A 26,507-nucleotide genomic window follows, 5' to 3' on the forward strand; every position below is an offset into this window, starting at 1 on the left:
TTTCCTACTCACCCCTCACTTCTCGCCTTAGGGAACACGGCTCTGAGAGCTGCAAGTGGCTCAGTTCCGTGCCAGCTCGAACCCACTGACCTCTGGAGTCCCGACTCGGGGCAGCTGTTCAGGACCTGCAGGCGGACAGGTTGTTAGGCCAGTATTGCTGCTGGATTTTGCTTTTGTGGCCTGGTAAGCCAATAAACACCAAGAACCTGGCCTCTGTGTCCAGTGCTGGGAAGGCCCCCAGGTTTTCACCCTTCCACCTGGCTCTCAGAGTGCAGGGTCCCTGCCTCCCACAGGCTTAGGAAACCCTGAAGCAAGACACACCTTGAAACCCTGCCAGGGTTGGGGCTCCCACTAGAGCGACCCTGGGGGCAAAAATCTTGACCTTCTATGCATTCTCAAAGCATAGAGCTGGGACTCTCTCCAGTTGAGTCTCCCCCATGGGCAGAGAGCATCTCTCTCCAATTGCTCGAAGGGAATGATGGGATAGATTCTGGACCCTAAAAGGAGCAGACCGACCCTGCAGAAGGGCGTGTGGGTCTTTGTCCCCCAACCCACACACCACCCCAGGCCTATTTCTCCAACAGAGAGCGAGCCCCTCCCTGGGATGGAGCAGAGGTAGCTCCCCCTGTGGTTCAACAAGCAGGCACAGCAAGAGGTTAGGAGGCCAGGGACTGAAATGAGGACAAGGCTCTGACAAGTTTAAAACATGTATTTAAAATACAATTTATAAAATGCTTAATCTGCCGACTCAGGAGCCCGCGGTGCGGAGTGGGGTGGGGTAGGCAGCTGCCCGCTAGACCAGCAGAGCAGGACTGCAGGGGTGCGGCCCTCCCTCCCATGCCCTTCTGTTCAGACACCCAAGGGGCCCATGTGCACCCCGGGGATCACACGACCAGAAAACAGGACCCCAGAGGTTTCTAGAGTCTCTGCTTACCAGGGAGGCTGGGGCAGCCCTGCCAGCCCATCCCTGAGCAGAGCATCCCCACATGGGGCAGAGCAGGGTATGGCTGGGCTGGACAGGGCAGGGTGGGGCAGTGGGCTCTGGAAGGGGCTGATGGTAGCAGATAGGGTGTTGCCTCCTGCCTGCAGGTGGGGAGCACCCTGACTGAGTGGGCTGAGAAGGGTTGGTCACCAGGCCTGGACCCCCAGCTCCTTTGGTTATAGGCTGACATCAGAGTAGTGGCTCATGGGAAGCGGTTAGCTGGAAGGTCTGAGGCCTGGCTCATGGGGTCAGGGAGGCGCTGGGGGAAGGGGACAGTACCATGAAGGCAGATAAAGGGGCAGCAGCCTCAGGTTTCTGCCCCCTCCCGCCCCCCCTGGGGTTTTCCAAGCCAAAGCCTGCAGCTTACTTTAAAAAAAAAAAAGAAAAGAAAAGAAAAAGAAAAGAAATAAAAGAAGCACTTAAGGAAAGTTACAGACGACTACCCCCCCCCCAAAAAAAACCAACAACAAACAAACAAAAAAACCCCACACACACAAAATCCAAACCATTCTCCCATCTCCCCTCCCACCTCCCCCCAACACAATACCGTTCCTTGTTTTCATTTCTTTCTTTCTTTTTAAAATTGTGCCTGCCACCTCTCCATCTGGGAAGCCACGGGTACAACTGCTGGTGGGTAGTGGCAGGCACAGTGGGCAAAGCCCCATCTTTGGCCCGAGGGAGGTGGGAACATCAGTCCCTACTACATCCTCAATCCACGGACACCCATCAGCTGGCCTTCCCTTCGGCTCCCACTAGGGGGGAGGGGGGCAAGAGCAGGTGGTCCCGATGGCTGAGCAATCAGTACTCCTGGCCATGCCACCTGGCCTACCTCTGTACCCCTCTCCAACTGAAAGGACAGTGTCATCGGGTCAGAAACCACTATTACATGAGGGCTAGACACTGTACAGCTAAAAGGAGGGAACTTGGTCAGGGCAGTGGAACCATAAAGACAGCAGCCAACCTTCTTCCTTGCCCACTCCTGGGGGTCATCCCCCTCACAACAGCCTGTGGGCACAACCCGACAGCCTGGGCCTTCTCCATGACTGAAGCTCTGTTCCAGCTCTCCGCATGCAGTTTCCTGGCTGCTCACCGTCACAAAGCTGTGCTACGGACTAGTCGCTGATTCAGCAGGCAGCTGGCCCTTCCTCCGCAGTGGGAGATGCAGTGGGACGTGGCTTGCTGGGCCTACGTTCTCACAGGGCAAGGCTGAGAGCCAGGTGAGCCAAAGGTGGAGTGAGCTCGCAAAACCTAGCTCGTCACCTTGGCCACTAGCTGCCCGAATCACAAAACGTCCTATCGCCCACTCCCTAACTCATCCACTGAGTGGGGAGGCTATCTGGCTGGCTGAGGGATAAGGCGCAGTGCAACAGAGAGCCTGAGAAGACCCTGATAGTGTACACACACACACACACACACACACACACACACACACACACACACACACATACACACAGCTGCTCTAGGCAGTTGCCCTTAGCCTCTTCCACCTTAAAGAGCCAAAGCAAATCTCTAGGCTCTAGGGACAGAAAGGAAACTGCCTTCATTCCAGGCCCTCGCTCTGGAAAAATGGGTGAAGGGTAGCCTGGGTCTATGGGGAACCGATCTGTCACCACCCATCTTTGCAATGCACAGCTTGCCTTTTCCCAAACGTATTCAGAATGGTTGGCTCCCAAGGTAATGACTTCACGAAGGAAATGTACCAGGCGAGGTTATCAAGCTGGTGCCATCAACAGAGACGGTGCCCACAGACCTCTCGGAGCTCAAGCCTTGCTGGAGTGGGAAGATCCAGCCGCCTTCTGTGCACACTGGGCAGGAGGCTCAGAGTCCTGGAGCCACACTCTCCTGGCTCTCCTCGGGCTAAGAGCAAAACACTGAGCAAGTCTCACATCCCTTGCTTCTGAGCCCGGAGTGCATCTCACTCCCTGCTCTCTTCGAGAAGGAGCAAGCCTGGCTGGCAGGGGAGCCACCCTGAGGGGGATGGGAAGGGGAAGTCTGTTCACTTCCCCTATCTTCCCAAAATACTAGAGGTGGGGTCGGCACCCTCCCCAGGCTCTCTGAGCCTGTAGAGCTAGCTCAGTCTCCAGGTAGGGCCAAGATCTCCCGGGACTTAGCTGAGGGAGGGAGGTATAGGCATGGGGTGCTCATCTGTCCTGGGGGCTGCAGAGCCCTGCCCCTTTTCTGGGCGGCAGTAGGAATACAGAAGCTAAGCTCACCGAAGTCCTATTGGTTAATGTTTCTAGTGAATTTCCTAGAAACATTTTTAAGTAGACTACCAAACTACCCTTTCTCAATTAAAAATTCATTAAACTGCTAAAACCCTTCCCATGCACTTTTTCTTGCAAATCAGGTATTTGTATAAACAAACAAAAATAGGAAGGAGAAAAAAAAAAAAGAAAGGATATTTTCAAATGGAACTTGCTTTTAAGTGATGAAGACATGCACTTGCGGGTGGGTGGACGGGAGTTCTCATCTGTGTTTTGAAATCCCAAATTAATGAGCATGATAAACTGTTACTGCTGGCACTGGCTTTACCCCAAGTGGCCAAGTGGCACTGTCTGACTCTCTACTCTGAGTCCTTCGTGGGTCCCCCCAACCCTCCCCTGACCCCCACCCTTTCCCTTTCCATTGACTTGGGACAGCCCTTGTAGACGTGCCAATCACAGTGGGAAGGGGGGGGGAAGGAGGGAGGTCACAGTGCATGGGGTTCAAGGTCACAGTGGGCGGAGCAAAGGGGATCACAGTGCAAGTAAGTCAGGTCGTTCCCTCTGCTCAAGTCCATCTGTCTGCCACGGCAGTGCGACCCGCGGCGGACGACCCAAGAGGCGGTGATGGCGGCGGCGGCGGCATCCTTCCCCGCACGCATTTATCTGCGCTGTTTGAAGCCCTGTGACCCATCTGGACCCAAAGGCTGTCTGATCACATTATTGGGCTGCCTGCTGTCCTCGGGTTGGGAGATCCTGGTAGGCCTGAAGAGAAAAAGATCAGAGGGAGGCCTGAAAAAGGACATAAAAGAGGTCCCCAAATCTTAAAACCAAATCTTAAAACCGCAGCTAGGGCAGAAGGCAAAGTAGCTGTCAGCCAACTCTGACTCCCTCTCCGACAAGCAGACTCGGGGAATCTGCAAGCTGGGACGTCCCCGTGGGCACGTGGGGCAGGTGGTCTGTGTTCACCTTGAGCAGCAGCCACGCTCTTCCCCTGAATCTAGAGGGCGGGGGGGGGGTTGCTGGTGCTCACGGGCACATCTTGTCCAGAGGCCATGACCACGGACAGCTCAGCCTCCACAGAACTATGTGGCATGACCCTTCAGGGTCTCGGGCAAAGGAAGACTCCTAACCAAGAACTCAGTAGAGGGACCAGGCACCAGCCATGGCTGCCCTCCTGCTTCTCTTCAAACCATGTGGTTAATGGCTGACTCACATTACTGGAAGACTATAAGGAGAGAGAGCGTTTCTGTCTGCCAAGTGAAGGCTTGGAGGAGAACGGGAGTCTATCGAATGAATGAGGGGACAGGAAGAAGGTATATAGATTAGTTCAAGTCCCAGAATAGCAAGCCCAAGGAGGCCTCTCAAAGTCAGAAAGAGGATGTTTTAACAAATACCACTTTAGCAGGAGCTGACAAATTTACATAATGCAACCTCTAGGACTGCAGAGGGAAGAAAAAAATGCTGGGAACAAAAAAGGATTTAGAAAATTCACCAAACATCACAGAGAGCTATTATGAGACCTGGAAGATAACATCTAAGCACGTCGTGGGGTGCCGTCCGTCCGCTGTGCCAGGTGGGGTTCTCAGAACACTATACTCATTTATTTGTACAACGAGTTGACAAGGGAGGTTCTATGGTTATCCATTTCCCCCACAGATGAGGCTATGAGGGCGCAGAGAGGTTAGGCAGCCGGATGTGGAAGGAAATGGCAGATTCTGACTCAGAGTCTGTGCCTTTAACCTCTGTGCCACCCTGCCTCCCCATCACCTTGCAACCCGCCCCGTGTCCGCAACTGCAGAAGGGGCACAGCAGGGAGCCATGACCTCAAAGCTTGCAGTCCTGAGCCAACGGAGCAAACCCTGAACTTGTCCACCAGGTCAGGCTTGGCAGCTGGAGCTGCCACGGTTCCAGACCCGATTCTGCCTGCTTCTCACTACTCCGCCGGCCTGGCAGAGTGGTTGCTGGAGATCCCCGCCAGCAGCTGCACTCACCTGTCGAGGATGGGTTTCTCTTGTTCCTCCTCGGGGCTGGCGCTGCCCAGGATCCGCTTCCGGGCCTCGGCGTACTCTGCCTCCCGCTGCGCTAGGGACTTGACAGGAAGAGCTGGCCTGCTGGTGGAGTTGGGGCTGCTGACCACACCGTTGCTGGTGGGCCTCTTGAGGATGCGGATCTGTGGAGGGGGCCCCGTGGGAAGGCTATCGTCCTGAATCACAATGGGCACTTTGGGAGGAGATTTGGATTTCCTGCTGACAAAGAGCAAACAGAGCTTCACAAGTCCTACCCTTGACTACAGAGGACCCATCCATGTCCCTCACCCACCCCCACTTTTCCCTCCCTCCTCCTAATTCTATTTGTTATTCTCTGGCCTCTGACCAGACACCAAAACTCTCACTCCTCAAGAGGGATTTCTCAAAAGAGCCACCTTGCCATAAGCTCATGAGGTCCTCAGGTCTGCTCCTCAGACCTAACCCCAGGCAAAGGGGGGCTGGAACAGCACCTCATTCTGGGACTTCTATCCCCAGGTTCACAGTCACGTCAACCACTGTTTGGCCCCTGTGGCAAAATAATTTAAGCCCACAATCCAATGACGTCAGTTAAAATCCCAACTTCCCTACACAGAGCAGAGTATACAACAGGCTGGTGTGGTGGGAGCCCCTTAGCGAGGGGTCAGCGAAGTGTTCACGCCAGCCATGGCCTTCCACCACATGTGCTCACGCCAGTCCAACACTGCAAAGAAGCCCACTCCGCCATCCCTGCCTGGCACCAAGACAGGATTTACCAAAGTGCCTCAGCCTTCGGTAAGTGACCTGGGCCTCCCCGAGACAAGCTACACCAGACAACTGGGTGAGCTCTTCAGAAGAGCTTCTGAGCAGAGACACCTCCCTCACCATGGCTCCCTGGGATGCGGGACGCGGCGGGGCTGGGGTAGAGGACGATCCTAGAAACAGTGCTTGGCAGTGCTCAGAGAAGCACTGTCCAAGGCTGGTGGATGTGCACACCGGGCAACGTGTCCACAAGGAGAGGTGGAAAACCACACAGGAAGGGAGAGAAACAAAAGCCAAAGGGGAAAAAGGGATCCAGGCAGGAGTGATGGACCTTCAGCAGCCACAAAGACCCTCCCCAGAGCAGCCCAAACTAGCTTCTCTTCAGAACCCAACAGCCTACAGGGGCCTGTTTTCAGAGCCACGGTTGTCAGGAGGGGAAGGGGCTAGAGGAACTCAACTGCCGCCAGGGGACCTGGAACAAGTCCTGCGCGGGACAGGAATGGCGTGCCAAGGGGACTGTAACCAGACATCACTGCAGTTGCTGAGACGAGCAGACAGACAAGGAGCCAGCCACCTGATCAGAGGCAGGGAGCCAGGAAACTAGGGGGCAGACAGGGCACCCTGGCACCCCTGGGGAATGGTAAGCCACGTCCAGAGAGGTCCTTTCCTCCTCCCTTCCCTGTCCCTGTGGGAAGCCCACAGGTTACCTAAGTCCAAAGTCAGACGGCTGAGGTTAACTTTCACCTGCTCTGAAACCCACTTTCTCTTCTGTCTGGGAAAATATCCTTAAAACGGTCTTTGAGAACTGAGAGTCTTTTCTTCCAGAATACCCCATAATGCCCTCAGCCACCACATCACGGAAGGCCCAGAGAAATCATCTGTCCAACCTCTTTATGTCACAGAGAATGAAACTCATGTCCAGAGGGGAAAACAACTTGTCCCAAACCTCGGAGCAACTGGAACAGAGCCAGGCCTAAACCCCAAGTTTTCTGACATGTCACCTCCCCACTGTCCACCAGACCGCCTCACACCGCGTACCCACTAAGTTAGAAGGCAGATGCGACAGTCGAGCCTCACTCTCAAAGCCTCAAGCCACCATACATATCCTGGAGGGACACGCTCAGGAGCCTGCCCTGGAACCCTAACGGCCACCTGGAGAACACCACTGACTGCCCAGCTCTCAGCTGGCAGAGAGCATGAGCCCTCAGACCAGACAGCAGCCTTACCTCTCCTTTTGTGTGATCTTCAGTTTTTTTTCCAACCGTCTGTCTATTTCCTAGAGGAAAAAAATGTATATAAAAAGTGGAAAAAAATCTCTCTTAGATAAAAACTTAAGTCTTTATTTTCAGAGCTAAGGATGGTGTCCTCTGAGCAGGGGCGTTACTGTGCCCTTTGAGGTAATGGATGCAGACCTCCCTTTACTAGACTCGGGTTTGGGAACCTGACTCCCTGAGGGTTCATCTCCCTCCATCCCCATGGCCACGGTGACAGTTCTAGACCTCGTCATGCAGCTGGGTTCTTTGTAGAGCTTCCAACTCATCGCCTGGCCTGCCATCTGTCCTTCACAGAGCCACTCAAATCACCTCTACACAAAAACCTGGTTGTGTCACTTTCCCACTAAAACCCTTTCAACCGCTTGCCAGATCAAGTCCAAGCTCCTAAGCACGCCTCACCCCTAGCTTCCTTTGTCTACTGTGAAACTGGGCTGTCCCTAAGCCCCCAAACTCCGCATGCTGATCCACGGGGGCCCGCAGTGGCCTCCCCTTTGCAAACCTCCACTGACCCTGCCAACTCCACACTGATGTCGGCCTCTGCGTGGTGAAGTCCTCCCTGGCCCCGTGCGTAGCTCCTCACCTGCTTCTCAGACATTAAGCTCTCCCTCTCCCAGCCCTTCATGAGCACAGGTGTCACAAATTTTCCAGCCTCTTCTCCCCACTGTTATGGACCTGGACTCTGGGACTGGCACCTAGCCAAAGGTCTAGAACAAAACAGAAGCCTAGCATCCGTGAAACTGGATGGCAGTGAGCCCTCACGCTCTCGGCACCGGGAACTCTCAGATGCTCCCACAGCCTTGAGCACAAGCGTCCACACGCTGGACGGGGGATGCTGTGTGCGGACAAAGACTGAACTTTCAGGCTCCTTGGCTGCCCCGCTGCTTTTTCATACAAAACACCCCACTCAGCTGTCCTCAGTGAGGGCAAGACCATTTAGCTACTAGAGTAGGAAAAGGTGTATGAAAAACTATTATTTCTCTGAAGAAAAGACCTCTCACAGTGGTTCTAAAGCAGGACTGGCTTTGCCCACTAGGGGACATTTAGCGATGTCTGGAGACGTTTTTGGTTGTCTCTGCCAGAGAGGAGGTGATGCTGGCAACCAGTGGGTAGAGTCCAGGGACGCTACGCTGCGAAATCCTATAATGCACAGAACAGCCCACAGCAGAGTGTCACCTAGCTCCAAATGTCAGCAGTGCTGAAGCCGACAATCCTGACCTACAGGATGTATGGCATTTTCAAAGGAGTCTAGAACTTGCAAAATGTTAAGAATCACTCCCTTAACTGCCAGTAAAGTCTTTGAAATTTGCTGAGCTCCACCTCAAGGTCGGGTGGTAGCCAGTTGTAGGGAAATGTTCCAAATGTCCTGCAAATGACTATTCTCCGGTTGGTAAGTACAGTTCAAGCTGGTTGACTCTAGGGTTCAGAACCTCCATATGCTTACTCATTTGTTAGGGTTACCGACTAGGCAAAGAATCAGAGATTATTTTCTAGTGAATTACCTTATCATTATGAAATGATCTTCTTTGCCTTAAAATCTATTATTTAACATGAATAAAGCTGTGTCCGTTTTTCTTTTGGTTACTATTCCCCAGAGTATGTTTCTCTCTTTTCCTTCTCATCTTTCCCTCTTCTTATTTTGTCTCCTGTAAACAATATGAAGCTTGACTCACCGTACAAAGCTAGATTTCAACCCAGTCTGACACTGACATTCATTCTGCCAGGTGCTGAGTTGTGTTTAACATTGTTTGTTTTTATGACCTACCCCACAAATATTTAGGGGCAAGCACAACAGACTGTGTTCTGAGGGTCCCATCAACTCTGTGGAGGGGCCAGGAAGCCACCAATGGAAGACCTCTCACTCACGCTTAGGACACATGCTGGCATTCAACAACCGTTTGATGACTGACTGGCAGGTGCACCAAGAGCATGGGAATGACCTGGATGGCTTCTGGGAACTGACAGGCAGGCAGGGAGAATCTAGGCCCACAGCACTGTCTGTATCAGAATTGTAATTCCTATAAAATTTTTTTTTATTACTACCAGTGTTATAGCCTGAGTAGATACTATGTCTCACGTTAGTCTAAAGCCCGTTACCATGTAAGGGCTTTGCACAAATAACGTACAGTTTGAAATCTCCACACTGCGCCATTTTGTTCCCATCTGCAAATGATACTTCCTACTCAAGTTTCTCCACCATAAATGCAAGGGTTAACATCTGCGGGATTTAGAGGCCCTCAAACAGGGTCAGAACCAAATGCCTCCAGGGGCTGGGCAAGTAACCCAAACTCCTTTTGCAGGGAGCACAGTGGGGGAACCAAAGGGGTTGAGAGGCACCACAGGGCACTGGGCTGGCTGCAGGACACAGACATGCAGCAGAGCCTTGGCTGAGCGGCCAGAGCTCCTATTTTAGGAAAAAGCAAATTCAAGATTTTTATGGGAAAGCTTATATTTTTAAACTTTATTACATGAACTCTCACTTTCATATCACTACAAGGGCCAAATAAGGCATACAGGCAAAACAGCTTAATATAGGAATCCATTTTTTTTTTTTAATTGTGGTAAAATACACATTACTTTAGCTGAATGTGAGATGTCCCAACCAGGTTTTTCTCAGGACAGCAAACTGCTTCCTTCTTTCTGTAGGGCCTTAGGGAAGATAGAGAATTTGCCCAGGCCCAGCAGATGGAGACTGGATAGAGAAAAGCCCTTCAAGAGGGCATTACGGACCATGCCTGAATAAATGGGTCTCTGTCCCCAAGGTAGACATACCTGCCATGTAATATAAATGGCTGGCTCTAAAAGTAATGACTCACATCAGTATAATGCTTTATAGCTGTCAATACGCTTCCCCCAGACGCTCATTTTCTGTTCACACCACCCCTAATAGACAAAGAGCTTTTATCCTTTTCTGTGGCTCAGGGAGGTTAAGAAACCAACCCAACGCCCAAAGTAAACCACAGAGGCAGCCCAAGAATTGAGATCTTTTAAGGCCCTCTCCGACGCCAGCAACCACTCAAACCCCTGGAGATGGTAAAGCCATTAGATCCCGATCTTCTCTTCCTTGTGTCCCCTGAACGCCACACTGCTCCCGAGCACTCCCATCAAACTCCATCACACACCATCACACCAGGCAGGATGGCTTATCAGAGCCGAGCAGGAATTCTTCCATCAGATTAGAGAACAGGATGGAAATGCAACAGCTTCAGGAGAAAGCTGATCCTGACTACATCCAGATGGCTAGCTGGACACCAGTGAGCCCAGAGCTGGCCCCGCTAAGAGGGGGGACCCTGCCAGCAAATGGAGAGAGCAGCTCCCTCTGGAGTCTATCCAGGTATCATGAGTCAGTCCATTCTCTTTTTGGACAAGGACTTGCAATCAATCTGCTGTCAGTCTCCTGCTCCAAGAGCTGCACCAAGCCAAAACTTTCCTACAGGGTGCACTATTAGGAGAATGCTTGTCTCCTCCAGAGATGCAATAGCTCAGTGGAATTAAACAGGCCTCAGAACTCTGTGTGAGGAAGCATTTAGATGTGGGCCCCAACAAGAAATCTTATCACCTGAAGGCAACTTCTCTTTTCATAAGGATGAACAGAACCCTGGTCCACAGTCAAGACTTCTGTGTGAAAGGCCTAAACACCACACGTAGTGAAAGAACACATACATAAGCTCCTCACTCTACGACTTCTCAGAGCGACTGATGGCGGCGGCGCACCAGGATACGAGCAAGCGATAGGACATAAGCATAACAGAGGGGAGGTGCTAAGAAAAGTTTGATTTCCCATGACTATTTCTGGAAAGGCTATTTTTGGTCAAGTAGCACTGAGCAGACTCCAGAAGATGATGCCCTGTGCTCTGCTAAGTGGTGTGGTCTCCTCTTTGGGTCGAAACCTAATCAAAAGCTCTGTTGCGACTAACAGATAACAGGTATCACTTGCCCTGTGGGGCTACATCTCTACAAAAATGAAGTACACCCTTCTTGGTCTGAGAGAACAAGCAAAACCAGATGGAAGGCATAGAGGCAGAAGGTCACGAAGAACCATAATGGGGAGCCAGGCAGTTCTGGACAGGGCCAGTCCCTTATGGGAGAGGCCCGGGGGACAAGGTGAACGAAGTCAGATGCAATGAGGCAACATACGCAAACTCCACTCACCTGAGGAAGCAGCACAGCATCACTGGCTGCTGCCGCCCTTGCCCTTGCCCTTGCCCTTGTAATGACTGTCTTTGTGAGCCGCCACAGAAAGCTGGGGGATGGAGGCACACCAGGGAAGAGCAGGGAAGGGGACATCCCAGTCCATTTTGTTAGAGTCCCCATCTTCAAAAGGATCAAAGGAGACAAAGAGGATAGGGATGAATCTTTAAGGGGAGGCAGGTTAGCAGTAAGAGGTGGATGAGAAGGAAAAAGCAAAGGTAGGAAGCGGAAAGGAGGGGCAGAAAGGCAAAGGAGAGCAGTAACTGGGCTGCTCTGGGGCTCAGCGCAAAGTCCAGGAAGTAACAGCATCAGCCACAGCTGTACTGGCAGACCGGAATATTCAAGAAGCAGACTTTACTGGTTTACCTAGGGGTGGGGAAGCCCTGGGAGACCAATTCAAACTAGCCCAACTCAGAAGAGCCAGAGTGCACAAACCCAAATCCCACTCTGCTACACTTGGGGCGGAGGGGGTGTCCTCCCCTTTCTGATGCCTGCCCTTCTGCTGTCCGCCGGCAGGAGTGCCCAGGGCAGGACTGTCCGGCTCCACCTGTGCGCCCCTCCTCTGGTAACTAGAATCCCTGGTCACCAACACAATCACCACGAGTCCTAAGATTTCAGAAATCTTGTATTAAATGGAGATTCCTGGCTCGGGTTAAAGAAGTAATCTCTTTTTATCAGCAGAAGTTGCTATTTAAGTGACTCTTCTCAGATAATTTGCTTCTCTCTGTCAGTTTCCATTTCAGAAGGTGACATTTTCTGACCTTCCTCTCACATTCTGTAACGACTGGTTTTGGACTCTTCGTCACCCACGATGTCCCACAGGCTCGTCTGGTCTTGTGTAGCTGCCCCAAACTGGGGAGCACACATGTGCAGACAGACGCTACGTGGAATCTAAAAGGGGACAGGAACCCCGGGTGCAGGGTTCCTCTCAGAACTGAAACCTGACAGGTCCTGACGAACACAATGCCACCATTTCAGAAAAGAGCAGAGGAGATGCTGGGAAGGCGAAGGCAGGCCTTCATTCCAACACATCTGGCCCTGAACTCCCAGTACTGGCGACGGTGCCAGGCTGGGCCTGACCGCTCTAAGTCTTGGCCAGGACCCCAGCACCCACTCGCCTGGCTATAGGGCCTCCTGTGACCCCAGCAAGGCACCTATGTCTCCCATACCACACATCTGGATGAGACTCTGCCTATTTCTACTAGAGCCCCAATTTCACTAAGGAGTGAAACACAAGAATCCACAGCTACAGCCAGCAAAATCTGGTTGAAAACTATCAGATAAAAAGGTCTCTGTACTTTTAGAGCACACCACAGGCCATTTCAAGTCTAGACATGCAGTCACAGAGATCTCTCCAAACCACCCCCACACCAACCTCTGTTTTTTTTTTTTTGTTTGTTTTAAACTATTTTATTTTTTAAGATTTTATTTATTTATTTGAGAGAAAGAGGCAGAGAGAGAGCGAGAGCACGCACGCACGAATGGGGAGGGAAGGGCAGAAGGAGAGGGAGAAGTAGACTCCCCACTGAGGAGGGAGCCTGATGTTGGGGTTGATCCCAGGAACCTGAGATCATGACCTGAGCCAAGGAGAGTAAATGCCTAACCGACTGAGGGCCTCCCCCACCCAGCTCCACCAACTGTTAACTGTTTTAGCCCTGCCTGCCTTGTTTCCAGCAGAGGCAGGCACAGGGTCGCTGCTTATTCTATGGGCGCTGGATAACTAGGGAGGGAAGCCTCCAAAGTCTTACCATTCTGGGATTGATACTTTTTTTTTTTTAACATTTTGTTTATTTATTTGACAAACAGATCGCAAGCAGGCAGAGAGAGGAAGGGAAGCAGGCTCCCCGCCAAGCAGAGAGCCCGATGTGGGGGCTCGATCCCAGGTCCCCGAGATCATGACCTGAGCCGAAGGCAGAGGCTTTAACTCAGTGAGCCACCCAGGCGCCCCCTGGGTTTGATTCTGAAGCGATGATTTATTCAGGATTGCCATCAGGTTCAAAACATTAACGCAACTCCTGGGCAAACTTGATTGGTTAAATCAGAAAAAAAGGCAAAAATGTGGGACGCCTGGATGGCTCAGTCTGTGGGACGCAGGACTCTAGACCTTGAAGTGGTAGGTTCGAACCCCAGGCTGAGTGTAGAAATTACTGAAAAATAAAATTTTTAGGGGCGCCTGGTGGCTCAGTCAGTTAAGTATCTGCCTTTGGCTCAGGTCATGATCCCGGGGTCCTGGGATGGAGTTCTGTATGGGGCTCCCTGCTCAGCGGGGAGTCTACTCGTCCCTCTCCCTCCCCCACCCCCGCTAGTGCTCTTTCTCTCTCGCTCTTAAATAAAACCCTAAAAAAATATTTAAAATAAAATCTTTAAAAAGACAGCATTTAGAAGTTGAGACTCAAGACCATCAAGGCCATCACGTTGGTTGCCTTTTTAATACAAACCCATTTGTCTGTTGGAAGGTTCTACTTCCCACAAAACAATCCTCCATTCTGTTACTCCCTTAGCAAGGAAAAAGATTCCACCTTAAGTGGGTTACTGTGGGGGCACAGGATACAGGTTTAAAATCCCTTCCCTAAGGAAGTCCATGCTTTGCTAACATATCTCAAAGGTGTCCTTTTGCTTCGCTGTGACAAAAAGCTGGAAACAAGCATTTGCGGAAAACCTACTATAATGTAGGAGATGTGCCAGATGCTGCTGGACTCCCAGAGGTTAGGCAATCGTTGCTGAAAAGGAGAGCCCAAAAGGAGGGAGAAGACAGGTAAGTGAACCACAGCTGCTGTATTAGCTGTAAACTGTTTTGGGAAGAGAAATGGAGAGCTAGAGACCCTGCGATGAGGAGTCAGGGAAAACCGCAGAGACCTAAAGAACAAGAGAGTCAAGGAAAAGAGAAGGGTATAAAAGGCGAAAGATGAAAACACGAAGGAAAGGAAAAAAAGGAAGAAGGGGGAAAAAAAAAGGAAAGGGACGGGGCACCTGGGTGGCTCGGTGGATTAAGCCGCTGCCTTCGGCTCAGGTCATGGTCTCAGGGTCCTGGGATCGAGCCCCGCATCGGGCTCTCTGCTAGGCGGAGAGCCTGCTTCCTCCTCTCTCTCTGCCTGCCTCTCTGCCTACTTGTGATCTCTCTCTGTCAAATAAATAAATAAAATCTTAAAAAAAAAAAATTAAAAAAAAAAAAAAAAGGAAAGGGACCCCAAATAAGAGATTTCCTAAGCTGAAAACCTTCTGAGATTACCTGAGCTATAGTAGGCAATGGTTTTTGTTTTGTTTTTTTAAAGTTTTTTTTTTTTAAGATTTTATTTATTTATTTACAGACAGATCACAAGTAGGCAGAGAGGCAGGCGGGGGGGCAGGGGAAGCAGGCTCCCCGCTGAGCAGAGAGCCCGATATGGGGCTCCATCCCAGGACCCTGGGATCATGACCTGAGCCGAAGGCAGAGGCTTTAACCCACTGAGCCACCCAGGCGCCCCGGCAATGGTTTTTATTAGCTGTTATGAACACTCCTCAAAAGGCTTTGGCGGGTATGTGTCAAGGCAAAACAATTCTTACGCCCTTGGAAGGGAAAACTGCTTCCTGCTTTCCTTCCCAAGTTCACTGGGGCTTTCAGGATCTCTCTGCACCTGCCCAGGAAGAGGAAATCCTTTGGGCACACTTTCCAGCTACACCACCCAGTCCTGTGGCCACCACACACACATGGCCAGTCCAAACTGAGCTGTGCTGTAAGCACCAAATTCACAGCAGGTTTCCCAGACTTAGTCCAAAAATAGTGTAAAATAGCTTGTTAACCTATTATCAGGATTGATTACATGCTGACGTGACACTATTTGGGGAATACTGCAATTTTCATATTGAAAATATTAAAATTAGGGTCACCTGGCTGGCTCAGCAGGTAGAACATGCAACTCTTGATCTCAGGGTCGTGAGTCTGAGCCCCCTTCCGGCTCCCCCCAACCTCCCCATGCCACTGGTTGTAAAGATTACTTAAATAAATAAAACTTTAAAAAATATATTAAAGTGGGGCACCTGGGTGGCTCAATGGGTTAAGCCGCTGCCTTCGGCTCAGGTCATGATCTCAGGGTCCTGGGATCGAGTCCCGCATCAGGCTCTCTGCTCAGCAGGGAGCCTGCTTCCCTCTCTCTCTGCCTGCCTCTCTATCTACTTGTGATCTCTCTCTGCCAAATAAATAAATAAAATCTTTAAAAAAACATTAAAGTTAATCTCACCTATTTCTTTCCACTTTTTAAAATTTTTTTTTAAGATTTTATTTATTTATTTGGTAGAGAGTGATCACAAGCAGGCAGAGAGACAGGCAGAGAGAGAGAGGGAGGAAGCAGGCGCCCCATCAAGCAGAGAGCCCGATGTGGGGCTCGATCCCAGGATCCCGAGATCATGACCCAAGCCGAAGGCAGAGGCTTCAACCCACTGAGCCACCCAGGCGCCCTGAGTCTCAGAATTCTAATCTTAGAATAAGATGTATCTATCTCTGGTACACACTTTTTTTTTTCTCTCAAAGATTCCATCTACTCATCTGATAGAGCGTGCGCGCACGCAGGCACAACCAGGGTTAGTGGGAAAGAGGGAAAGGCTCCCCACTGAGCAGGGAGCCTAACACAGGGCTTGATCCCAGGACTCTGAGATCATGACCCGAACAGAAGGCAGCTGCTTTAACTGAGTCACCCAGGCGCCCTCTGCTACACATTTAATCTTTCAGCAATTAGCAACCAAATGCGTTAGGTACCCAAGGGGCATGCTGTTTACGCTGTGCAAAACCTCCTCTGGTGGGTCCCATCATTTTGGCATGACAGCAACTAGCGCTTACCCAGGGCCCAATGTCTGGCCCAGGCCCCCCCGCTGTGAGTAACACTCACCACCTCGAGTCAAACCAGCTCTGAAACTGCTGTTGTTGGAGTCACCAATGACCTCCACTGCTGCCAAATTCAATGGTAAATTCTACATCCTCACTTCACTCAACCTCTCAGCCTCAGCCAACACTGCTCAAAACTCCCTCCTTAAGCCATGTCCACCCTTCCTTCCTTCCTTCCTTTTCTTTACACGGGGGGGGGGGGGGGGGGGGGGGGAGGAGGAGGGAGGGGCAGAGGGAGAGAATCCCAAGAAGGCTCCATGGGAAACACAAAACCTGACAGGGGGTTTAATCCCACAAGCCTAAGATCATGACCTGAGCGGAAATCAAGAGTTGCACACTCAAGTGACTGAGCCACCCAGATGCCCCTCTTAAAGATGGTGCCCCATCTTCTATACCAGCTTCCCAGTCTTCTCCTAGCTCCCTGGTAGCTTCTCTCTTACCCCATATTTGATTTCTTTTCCAACAGGACAGGCTCCTCTTCCTCTCCGGATCCCTAGAGGTTGGCGAGTTTGCACCTCTCCTCTTCTGTAGTTCCGCTGGCTTATTCGGTGATCTCATCTAGTTCCACAGCTTTTTTTTTTTTTTTAATTTTTAGATTTTATTTATTTATTTGAGAGAGGGAGTGAGCATGAGCAGGGGGGAGAAGCAGACTCCCCACTAAGCAGGCCGCCCGACGTGGGAGTCAATCCAGGGACTCTGGAATCATGATCCAAGCTGAAGGCAAACGCTTAACCAACTGAGCTCCCCAGGCGCCCCTCCACAGCTTTATAGACACTGATAGACAACTGCTGACTCGACATGCCCACTTTGATTTTGCAAGGGACCTAACCTCACCAGGTCCAAAATCAAACTCTTGATTTCACTGACTCACCCAAGCCTGCTTCTCCCATAGTCCCTCCACTTAGCCCATCTCAGAAATTCCCGTCTTCTCGCAGATCAGGTCAAAGACTCTGGAGTCATCTCTGATGCCTCTTTCGTACCTCTAATCAGTGGAACTTGTTGGTTCTACTTCCAAAACATGTCCTGAATTTTCTCAACACTTCTGCTGCTATGACCTCCCTGGTCCAAGTCACCACGGCCCTTGAATGGACAGCTGAAATAGCATTTTCATCGGTCTGTGTTTCTACTCTTGCCCCTACAGTTTATTTCACACACAGCGGCCAAAACGATCCTTTTAAAAACCAAGTCAGCCTCTGCTCAACACCCTCACATGGCTTCCTATTTCAAGGTCATATCCACCATGGCCTACTAGTCTACAGGATCTGGCTCCCTGATACTTCTAACCTCTTCTCTTACCACTCTTCAGTTCCTATTAGCCTCCACCATTCCTCAAATAAAACAAGCATGCTCCAGCCTCAGAGCCTTTGCACTTGCTGTTCCCTCTGCCTGAAATGCACTTCCACCAGCTTCTGCACACTTTTCTTCTCACGTCCTTCAGGTCTCTCTGCCTGTCTTTGTTGAGAGGCCTTCTCTAACCTTCCCCCTCCACCGCCCCCCAACACGACACTTATCCCAGACACTTTCTATGCTCCGTGTTTTGTTTTTTTTAAAGATTTTTCAATATTTATTTATTTGACAGAGAGAAAGAGAGATAGTGAGAGAGGGAACACAAGCACGGGGAGTGTGAGAGGGAGAAGCAGGCTTTCCAGTGAGCAAGGAGCCTGATGCAGGGGGCTTGATCCCAGGACTCTGGAATCATGACCTGAGTCGAAGGCAGATGCTTAAGGACTGAGGCACCCAGGTGCCCCTGTTTTACTTTTCTTCATTGTGTACGTGCAGAAAACATTACTGTTTTACTGTCCATCTTCCTCCACTAGAAAGCAAGCTTTATGAGAAACATCATTCACTACAGTTGTCCACAGTGCCTAAAATAGTACCCAATACATGAATTCATGAACCATCCTATGAAACAGGATTTTAGGGATATATTCCCATTTCACGAATGACTTAGAAACTGATTCTGAGAGTTTAATGTAACTCGGCATGGTTCCACAGCGTGTATGATGGAGTGGAGCCAGAATCTGAAGTGGGTCTAGTGGGTCCAAAGGCAGCAACACTATCCATATTCTAAATAAGAGCAAAGGGGGCGCTTGGGTAGCACAGTTGGTTGGGCGTCCAACTCTTGGTTTTGGCTCAGATCATGATCTCAGGATCGGGAGATCAAGACCCACATCAGGCTCTACACTCAAGCGTGGAATCTGCTTGGGACTCTCTCTCTCTCTCCCTCTGCCCCTTCCCTCCCACTTGTACACACCCTCTCTCAAACAAATATTTAAAAAACAAACAAACAAACAAACAAACAAAATAAGAGCTAAGGCTGCCGTAGGCATTTTTCAGCAATGGTGGTGGCAGCATTCTCCAAGCACCTGCCACAGACTCATGTAAGGAAGACACTGTGCCCTCCCTTTACCACCTCTCACACTCAGCACAACCTGAGGGATGGACAGCAGCCTTGCTACACACTCAGAGGTTAAATAACTTGACTAAGGCCACTCAACTAGTAAGTGACAAAACTGATCTCTAAATCTTGAGAGGAGGAAGTCGAAAGGTTCAGGAGCTAGCTAGCGTGAGGCCACACAACTACTAAAGTAGGATAAAGGCTGATGGGGAACACCAACCTGCCTCCCCTGCACCCCAGGTCAGGTTAATGCAAGCGCAGGGTTCCTCGGGAAGGACTACAGCAGTGGCAGATCACAACCAAGTCCGGAGCTTAAATCTGCAAAGAAATTCCCGAAAGGAAGTAATTCTTCAGCAAAGGACAAGCCTTACAATTTTTTTTTTTTTTAAGATTTTATTTATTTATTTGACAGAGAGAGAGATCACAAGTAGGCAGAGAGGCAGGCAGAGAGAGAGGAGGAAGCAGGCTCCCTGCGGAGCAGAGAGCCCGATGCGGGGCTCGATCCCAGGACCCTGAGATCATTACCTGAGCTGAAGGCAGCGGCTTAATCCACTGAGCCACCCAGGCGCCCCCAAGCCTTACAATTTAGATGTATCTCAAGCCGGAGAGCCTGAGAAACCAGGAGTTGCCATGTTGAGACACTGTTTCCTTCTGCTTCCAGGACCTCTTCAAAGGGGCTCCATGGGAGGGAATCCATGCAACCCTTTCCTTTAAAGGTGCAGACAAGCAGCAGTGGGAGTAATAATGGTGGTGAACCCTGTCCTTGGAATAAAACAGTGGGTAGAATCTAACAGGGCTCCCCTTTCTCCAAGTTTTATTATTGTTTTTCCCTATAACTCGTAGAAAAAAGAATGTATTAGTTCTCGGGTGCAGCAATAAAAGAGACCTCTCAGCCAGTCTCAGGAAGTTCCTGAACTTCCCACTCTACCCAGACAGAGGCCATACTGGAATGGCTGGAGGACTGGGGAACAACACCCTCACGCTCACAGCAATGCACTCTGCTCTAACACCTGCCTTTGTGTGACACTTTACTAAGTGTTCCACTCAGCTCTCACCGTCAGGCAAGGCAAGACTTTATCAACCTAAGTTTACAAAAGAAGAAACTGAAGCTGACAGAAAGAAAGGCAGTGATCTGCCCCCAAACCAGACCTGGCACCTAAACCCTTAGCCTAGCTTCTAACTTTTGTTATTGCCAGAGATGGAGGAAGTGGGTCACTAACTGGCAGGAGTGTCCTACTCTTTCCTCCTTTTATAAAGAAGACAGAAAGGCTCCTCTCCCAAAGGAAATATGCATTTGGTCTCTGGGGAATGGCACAAAGTCATTCTTACCTCCCCTCTATACCATCAGCTACACCACCACCAGGTTTTATCCTAACACCCAAGGGCACTGTCATCAAAAGCTAATTAGAATCATGGCACTAAGCAGGGGCAGCAAACACAATGCCTCCAGGGCCAAGCCGATGAAGCAAGCAGGACAGAACACGAGAGGTTACACAATACATAAAGTGGGGACTCCAGAGAGGGGAGGAGAAGAGAGCAAGACCCAGGTAAAGGCATTCGAATTCAATATATAAAAAACAATGTGCACCCCAAAGAATATACAGGCTGAATACCCAAGAGCTGCCAGTTTGCAACTAAGGATACAAGAATCCTTAAGATAGCAGATGGAGTTATTAAATCTTCTCAAGAGATCTGAGCAAAACTTACTTATCTCTTTTCACTTGGCCAGATGTTAAAAAGTTATTTCCCTCCTATAATCCAGATTTCAACCAGCATGTCTGTCACTTGCCATCAGTGTTCACTATTCTTAGTCTTACAACGGAGAGCAGCAGCATCCTCTTGGCTCTTGAGAAACAAATTCGAGTTTCTCAGACATGAAATTTAGTACCTCATCATCAGGCCACAGAGGCAGAAGGTCAATCCCAGGTGAGACAAGTAACAACACCTCAAAAGAACTAGCAACTAAATATCCTAAAGCATTTAACTAGTTAATTATCTGCTGAAAAGCAAAGGTAAATAAACAGTCCAGAACGCTCCCTGGAGTGTGGGCTCAGAATGCCAACCGCCAAGCTGAGATCAACCAAGTGATTTCCTCTCCCGGACACTAGGAATAAAAACACCTCCACGTCTCTAGGTCACAGAGACTGACTGGGAAAATGAACATACAAATGCACTCTGCCCCGCCTGTAGTGAGCCCTTCACATACTATCTAAGAAGCCCTTCCAAAAGGGGTCTGCGGGCTCATGGTCTGAGTCCACTTACCAGTGAGACGAGCAACCAGGTAGCAAAAAACAGAACTGACAGCTGGAGAGTCACAAATGCCTGCATAAGCCAAGACAGCCAGAGCAGGAGGGCTGGGAATTTGGCTTTCGAGGTCTAGGAAGAGCAGTAACAATCCTGACCTCTCCAGATTCGCGTCATAACGATCCTGCAACTGTACATATTATTCCTTTTAGAAAGGAATGACTGTTATTTCCTGTGTTCATTTTATAAGGGCAAGGGTTTTGGGTGTGGGGAGGGGATGACTTGCTGGGAAGGACATTTTGAAATGCCCTACCCTCAGGGATAAGAGTCTTTATCTACGTAAGGACCAAAGTCAGGATGTGTTGCTAATTTTTGAGGTGGTGGGTCTTAACCTCTATCTTCCCATCGAAAATCCTGCAGAGAACTGAATGTTAAAGAGAAGGATGCTTGGCAGAGGCTAGCAGTTAAAAACACTTCAGCAAGAGAAATCTCTATGGTTACTACTTAAAAAAAAAAAAAATGCATTCTGAGTTTTGGCCACAGCTATAAGCAGCTAAACTCAGTCTTCTCCTAGGAAACCAACAAGTCAGTAACTGTCCCAACAGAAAAAAAATTTCTATTCCTGTAGGGCAAGTGTGTAGGAAAGAACACAGCATACCTTGTGAAGGCTTCTACCTGATACAGCCAGAAAGGGACATTACGGCAGGGAAGCCACTGCAGTATAAACGTGAAAACGGGAAAGAAAGGGCTGGCCCCAGGGATACGTTTGAGTCATCAGATCGAGACAGCAGTGCCTTTTCTCTTTGTAGGCATTTACCGAAAGCTTCAGAGAGATACAGTAAGTTCTCTCCTGTTGTGTAAGGAAAAGCAAGAAGGCCTGTGTGTGACTGCCTGAATTTCTGGTCCACAGCAACCATGGCAGCGCTCTCAAACACCCAGGGCATGCTGGGAACAGGCCCCCCATGCAGCCCAATGAAAAGAGCTGAGAAGTTAGAGTGAAAAGCTCATTATCCTACCTTCTTTGAAATCATAGTGAAACAGATCTTTTTCCAGAGTCACAGGGACAGACGGCTCAGCACGATCATGTCTACACTGGCCAACTGCTTTACAGAAAGCCCTCGCTGAGCACATCACAGTCCTTCGGACCCAGTCTTCCCGGAAAGACTGGAATAGCTTAGAAATGGTTCCTTTGGGCATAGTACACCGGGACTGTGCTTCATACCACAAGTCTTAAATGCCTTCTTTACAATAAGGATAGACAAAGAAATCAGCACCAGAGAGCTCCAAAGTAACTGTTATTTGCCCAGTACCCACAGCCACTGTAAATATTCCATAATGAAAACAGTTACAGGAAGTGCTGAGGACCTCAAAGTGAGGTAGAAGCCATGCCTCAGGGAGAACAGCCTCTTCTCTAAAGACTAAGAAGTTTGGGGCGCCTGGGTGGTTCAGTGGGTTAAAGCATCTGCCCTACACTCAGGTCACGATCTCAGGGTCCTGGGATCGAGCTCCACATTGGGCTCTCTGATCGGCTGGGAGCCTGCTTCCTCCTCTCTCTCTCTGCCTGCCTCTCTGCCTACTTGTGACCTCTGTCAAATAAAGTAAATAAAATCTTTAAAAAAATAAGTTAATCAAAGTTCTTATCTCTTAAAATCTACGTAACTATCCTGCTTAAAAAAAAATCCTTTAAAGTTCTCTTTCAGGACAAAGTCCAAGGGCCCCAGAACCAAGAAGAGCGAGGCCCCCCTTCCTGATCTGGTCCCTGCATACCTCTCTGGCCTCATCTCTTTCCATTCCTCTCTGCCAACCCCTACACTACAGCCGGAAGAAGTATTTGAGTATTTGTAGCTCTTCCCATGCAGCACGTTCTTCTCTTGCTGCCTGTATGCACATCAGCCCTACACTCTGCCCACCCCTCCCAGATTTACTACAACTTAATTCAAGTGTCCTTTGAATCATCACCTTCTCTACAAGGCTGTCTCTGATCCCAGCCATGGTACCCCATCTATGCCTCTTGCAAAAAAAGTGCAGCCTTACCCGTCTGACTCCTCCACTGGACTGGGCCCAGTGCCTGGTATATAGCATTCAGTGTTTACTGACACCTTCCTACAGTAGACTTGAATGCCACCCAGCATTCCTGGGTGGTCATGTTTAGAGGCTCAAAGAGGGTAAAAAGTAAAAATAAATTTGAATTCTAGTCCAGAAGACCAGTCATCCTTTAAACTTAAGATACATTTTCTTTTAAGAAAGAAAGCTACATAACTTGCCCTTGCCAAAAACAAAAAGCACTTTCGAGATGCAAAAAAATCAGAGAGGTTGCCAATGCATTATAATTAACTACCAGTCCAATTCCATTTGCATACCATCTATCTTCCCCCAGGATCGGATTAGCCCATTACCTATGAGATGGACTCAGTCATGTCTTTTTTTTTTTTTTTTTTTAAGTCTAAATAAGTGTATATATAAAGCTTCAAACTATCAGAAACTGAGCAAATTGTTGATCTGATTTTTCTTTCCTGGAGCACAACGATGTCTTCCAATTACAAAATGCTCTATTTGTCCCCTGAAATGTGCTTAAGACAAAGTACAGAATTTAGAGTTTGAATCAACATTAACTCAATTTACATTTTCATTTCTCCCAAAGGCAGTATATTTTGAAAGAACCATTTCCTTAGTGGAATGTAAGCCATATTCCTTGAATTGTCCTTTGATTGGGGATGGAACTCCTTGGGAGGAAACAGGCAAAGGCACAATTCTATATTAGGTCAGTGTTCACCACACTAAAAGCAAAAAGCAGCCTATTTGCAGAACATCTGGAGTGTTTCTCAAAGCCTTCCCCAGAATGACACAACAGCATTTGATATTGAGTATTCTGAAGATACGCAAGAAAAAATGACCTCAGATGTATTGACACATAAGACATTCCAGCATGTCAAAAATTTTTTGTGGTGCCGAGGGCAGGGATCACCAAAAGCCTCTACTTTTCAAGGATGAGAACTACCTTCAGATCATATAAAGTTAAAGGGTTCACTTTAGAAATTAGCCAATCCCCATTTGCTTGTCTTCCGGCCATCCAGGTTGCTTCTTTGGAAGGGTGGGTACTTAACACTCATTACTATGTATCAGTTGGAAGACAGGATAAATAGAAGCTGAAACTTTTCTGGATTACATGTGCAACTAGCTACATCTGAAAGACATGTACAGTGCAATGGTTTCCCAGTCATGTGGACAGAGTGCTTCATCCCCCTCTCTGGCTCTCCTCCTGCGAAAGTGCACCTCTACAAAATCATTTGTGAAATTTAAAAAGGGAATCAAATTCAAGAAAGCCTTCAAATGTAAGCCTCAAACAAACATATTAAAAAAGAAAGGTGATGCCCAACTCCCAAGTCTTCTCGAGGTCCCAGGTAGAGAAACAGCAAAATGCTACAGACTGAACCTGCTTTGGAGTCAGACAGGCTTGGTGTCAAATCCCAGCTCCTTACTTACATCTGTGTGATCCTGAGCAAGGCAAGTTACTCCCTAAACCTCAGTTTCCTTGTTTATAAAAGGACAATAACTACAGGTTATATCAATGGTTCAATTGAAAGATACAGAAGAAACATGCATTTTGGCAATCATCGCTCATTATGTCAACAAGGCAACGTCTGGGTTCCATCTCTGTACCTGGCACTTTTAAAGGGTTTTACTGAAGCAAAGCAAGAAAGAACAGTAAAAACATCAGAAAGATTTAAATCACATCTTGGATTTTTGGGGTTCATTCAGCTGTAAAATGTGGGACTGGGCCAGCTGATCCCTTAGTGAATCACACGTTCTGAAAAACAAAAGTAATCCCCAATTTCTGAATTCTGCATGCATTCTTGTTATCATTTCCTTCTTAAGATGAAATGCTCAAGTCCCTTGTAAACAGGTGAGAAAAATCAAAGGCCAAGATGCTCAAGCAACTTATCATTTGAGTCACTCAAATTGCAGGCCAGGCTTCTTTGCAGGAGGGTGTCTGAATGATGCACTCATATTAATGGCAGGCAATAAATGCCTGTACCCGGAACTTTTGCATTCTCTGGCACAAAGTCACAGCTAAACACACTGCGTACCTAGCACATAGAGACAATCAAAAAATGTTTGTTGAATAAATACCCAGATGACACCTGTTGCTCCGCACCGTACAAAATCTTTCAATTGCTCTCCTAATTCAAGTCAAAATCCAAGAAAGATGTCAGCACATAAGAACTGTACCAAACACCTGAACGACATAATTTTTCAAAACCTTAATTATGCTACGTGGAAAAACAGAAACACCGTCAAAGAAATGCTGAACCACCGGAAAAAACTTCGAAGCCAAGCAAAGTTTCAACATTCCCGCAGGGATACACCCACTGCGGCAAGGGTCAATTTCTTAGCGTCTTCCAGCTCTACTGAGCACCCCCAAAGGGGCTGGGGGCGGGGCGAGGTGGGGGGCGCCCAGCTCCTGTTCTACCCTGGTACACTCGGCTCTCCAAGCTCCACTCCCAACACATAAACCTTGAAGGTGGCTGTCACTCGAGCCCCGCACTGAACAGACACGAACACGGGGAGACCAAAAGGCCATCTCCCCATCTTCACGAGGGTCACCACAGAACCACAAACTCTGAGAAGACCCAAATTAATCACAAACCTAATAGAATTGGTTCCGGCTGTCCCAGCTTGGGATAAACTATTTTCCTACAGCTTCTGGGAGTCAAACAAAAACTCCAAAAACAAAATCGAACGGCCCCTTTCCCCCCTCCCCCAGGAATGTGGCCACTTTACAAATCGCAAGCACTCTCCGAGACCTTCGCCCGGGGCTCAGATCGTTGGGTGGCTCCCCGGGGAGAGGGGCTGCCCGCTGGGCTTTCGGTTGTTCCGGCGGGGTCCCCGGGAGACCCGCCTGCCACCGGCTCTCAGTAAAACTGAAACAGAAAAAAACCCCAGACTCGCCCACCGTGGCGGAAGGCGCGAAGCAATAGGGGATTTTAGCGCAAAGTGGAGGGGCCCAGAGACGACTCAATTTCCTCTCCTGCCTTCCGCAGCTCTTCTCCGGAGCCCCGCACGCCGCCCCGGCCCGCGCATCCCCCGCCCCCACATGGTGTGTCCCTCCTCACCAGAGCACATGAACTTTAAAATGGTGACTCGGACGGGGGGGGAGGGGGCGGCGACAGGAGAGGAAGGGTCAGAGAGCCTCGGGACGAGCAAGCGGGCGCGGGAGTCAAGAAAAGAGCCCCTGGGTGGCGGGTGGGGCGCCCTGGGTGACGCGCACGTCGGGGGTACGGAGGGAGGCGCACCCGGCAAAGGTGTAAGGAGAAATGGAACGCGGCCCCTTTAAGAGGCCTTCACGGCGCTCAGGGACGGGGGGCCTCTCCTCCACCCCCGGCCCGGCGTGTGGGGCCCTTCCTTGGGGAGAACCATCCCCAGGCCCGCTCCCCGGAGGCTCCCCTCACGCCAGGTCCCGCCCGGCCCTGCCCCGCGGCGGCGGCTCCTCCTTACCCCGCTGTCTGCCGCCTCCTCCCAGCTCTCAGCGACCTCCTCATCTTCCATCTTACTCGCCGCTTTCCCTCCTCCCCCACCCCCCTCCTCGCGCCTGC

The 26,507-nt window shown here is 49.7% G+C and overlaps 2 protein-coding genes across 3 annotated transcripts in view; one reads left to right on the forward strand and one right to left on the reverse strand.

Moving 5' to 3' along the window:
- SPATA21 (spermatogenesis associated 21) overlaps positions 1–1,405 on the forward strand; it is a 32,569-nt gene extending 31,164 nt beyond the window's left edge. The window contains exon 13 of the mRNA XM_046002733.1: positions 32–1,405. Within this exon, the coding sequence (XP_045858689.1) occupies positions 32–89 (58 nt within the window). The 3' untranslated portion in view covers positions 90–1,405. The remainder of the gene's footprint in view (positions 1–31) is intronic.
- Positions 691–26,507, reverse strand: SZRD1 (SUZ RNA binding domain containing 1). 2 transcript variants are annotated; one of them, XM_046002745.1, is made up of 4 exons: positions 26,410–26,507; positions 7,178–7,227; positions 5,178–5,432; positions 691–3,948 (listed from the first exon to the last, which is right to left on the reverse strand). In XM_046002745.1, exons 1-4 carry the CDS (start codon positions 26,458–26,460, stop codon positions 3,846–3,848), a joined length of 459 nt encoding a protein of 152 aa, XP_045858701.1. In that variant the 5' UTR covers positions 26,461–26,507; the 3' UTR covers positions 691–3,845. The 2 variants fall into 2 exon arrangements, with proteins under 2 accessions (XP_045858701.1, XP_045858710.1); XM_046002754.1 differs by having other exon boundaries at positions 5,178–5,429; positions 26,410–26,487.

Source organism: Meles meles, chromosome 1 (genome assembly GCF_922984935.1).
Source record: "Meles meles chromosome 1, mMelMel3.1 paternal haplotype, whole genome shotgun sequence".
Lineage (NCBI taxonomy): Eukaryota > Metazoa > Chordata > Mammalia > Carnivora > Mustelidae > Meles > Meles meles.

Bases quoted from the DNA above. Each gene is read 5' to 3' on its own strand.
- SZRD1 (XM_046002745.1), bottom strand. From the start codon at position 26,460: ATGGAAGATGAGGAGGTCGCTGAGAGCTGGGAGGAGGCGGCAGACAGC. The intron at 5,433-7,177 runs GTAAGGCTGCTG...GCTCTTTGTCAG, and splicing joins AAGATCACACAAAAGGAGAG to CAGGAAATCCAAATCTCCTC. The intron at 3,949-5,177 runs GTGAGTGCAGCT...TTTTCTCTTCAG, and splicing joins GAGAAACCCATCCTCGACAG to GCCTACCAGGATCTCCCAAC.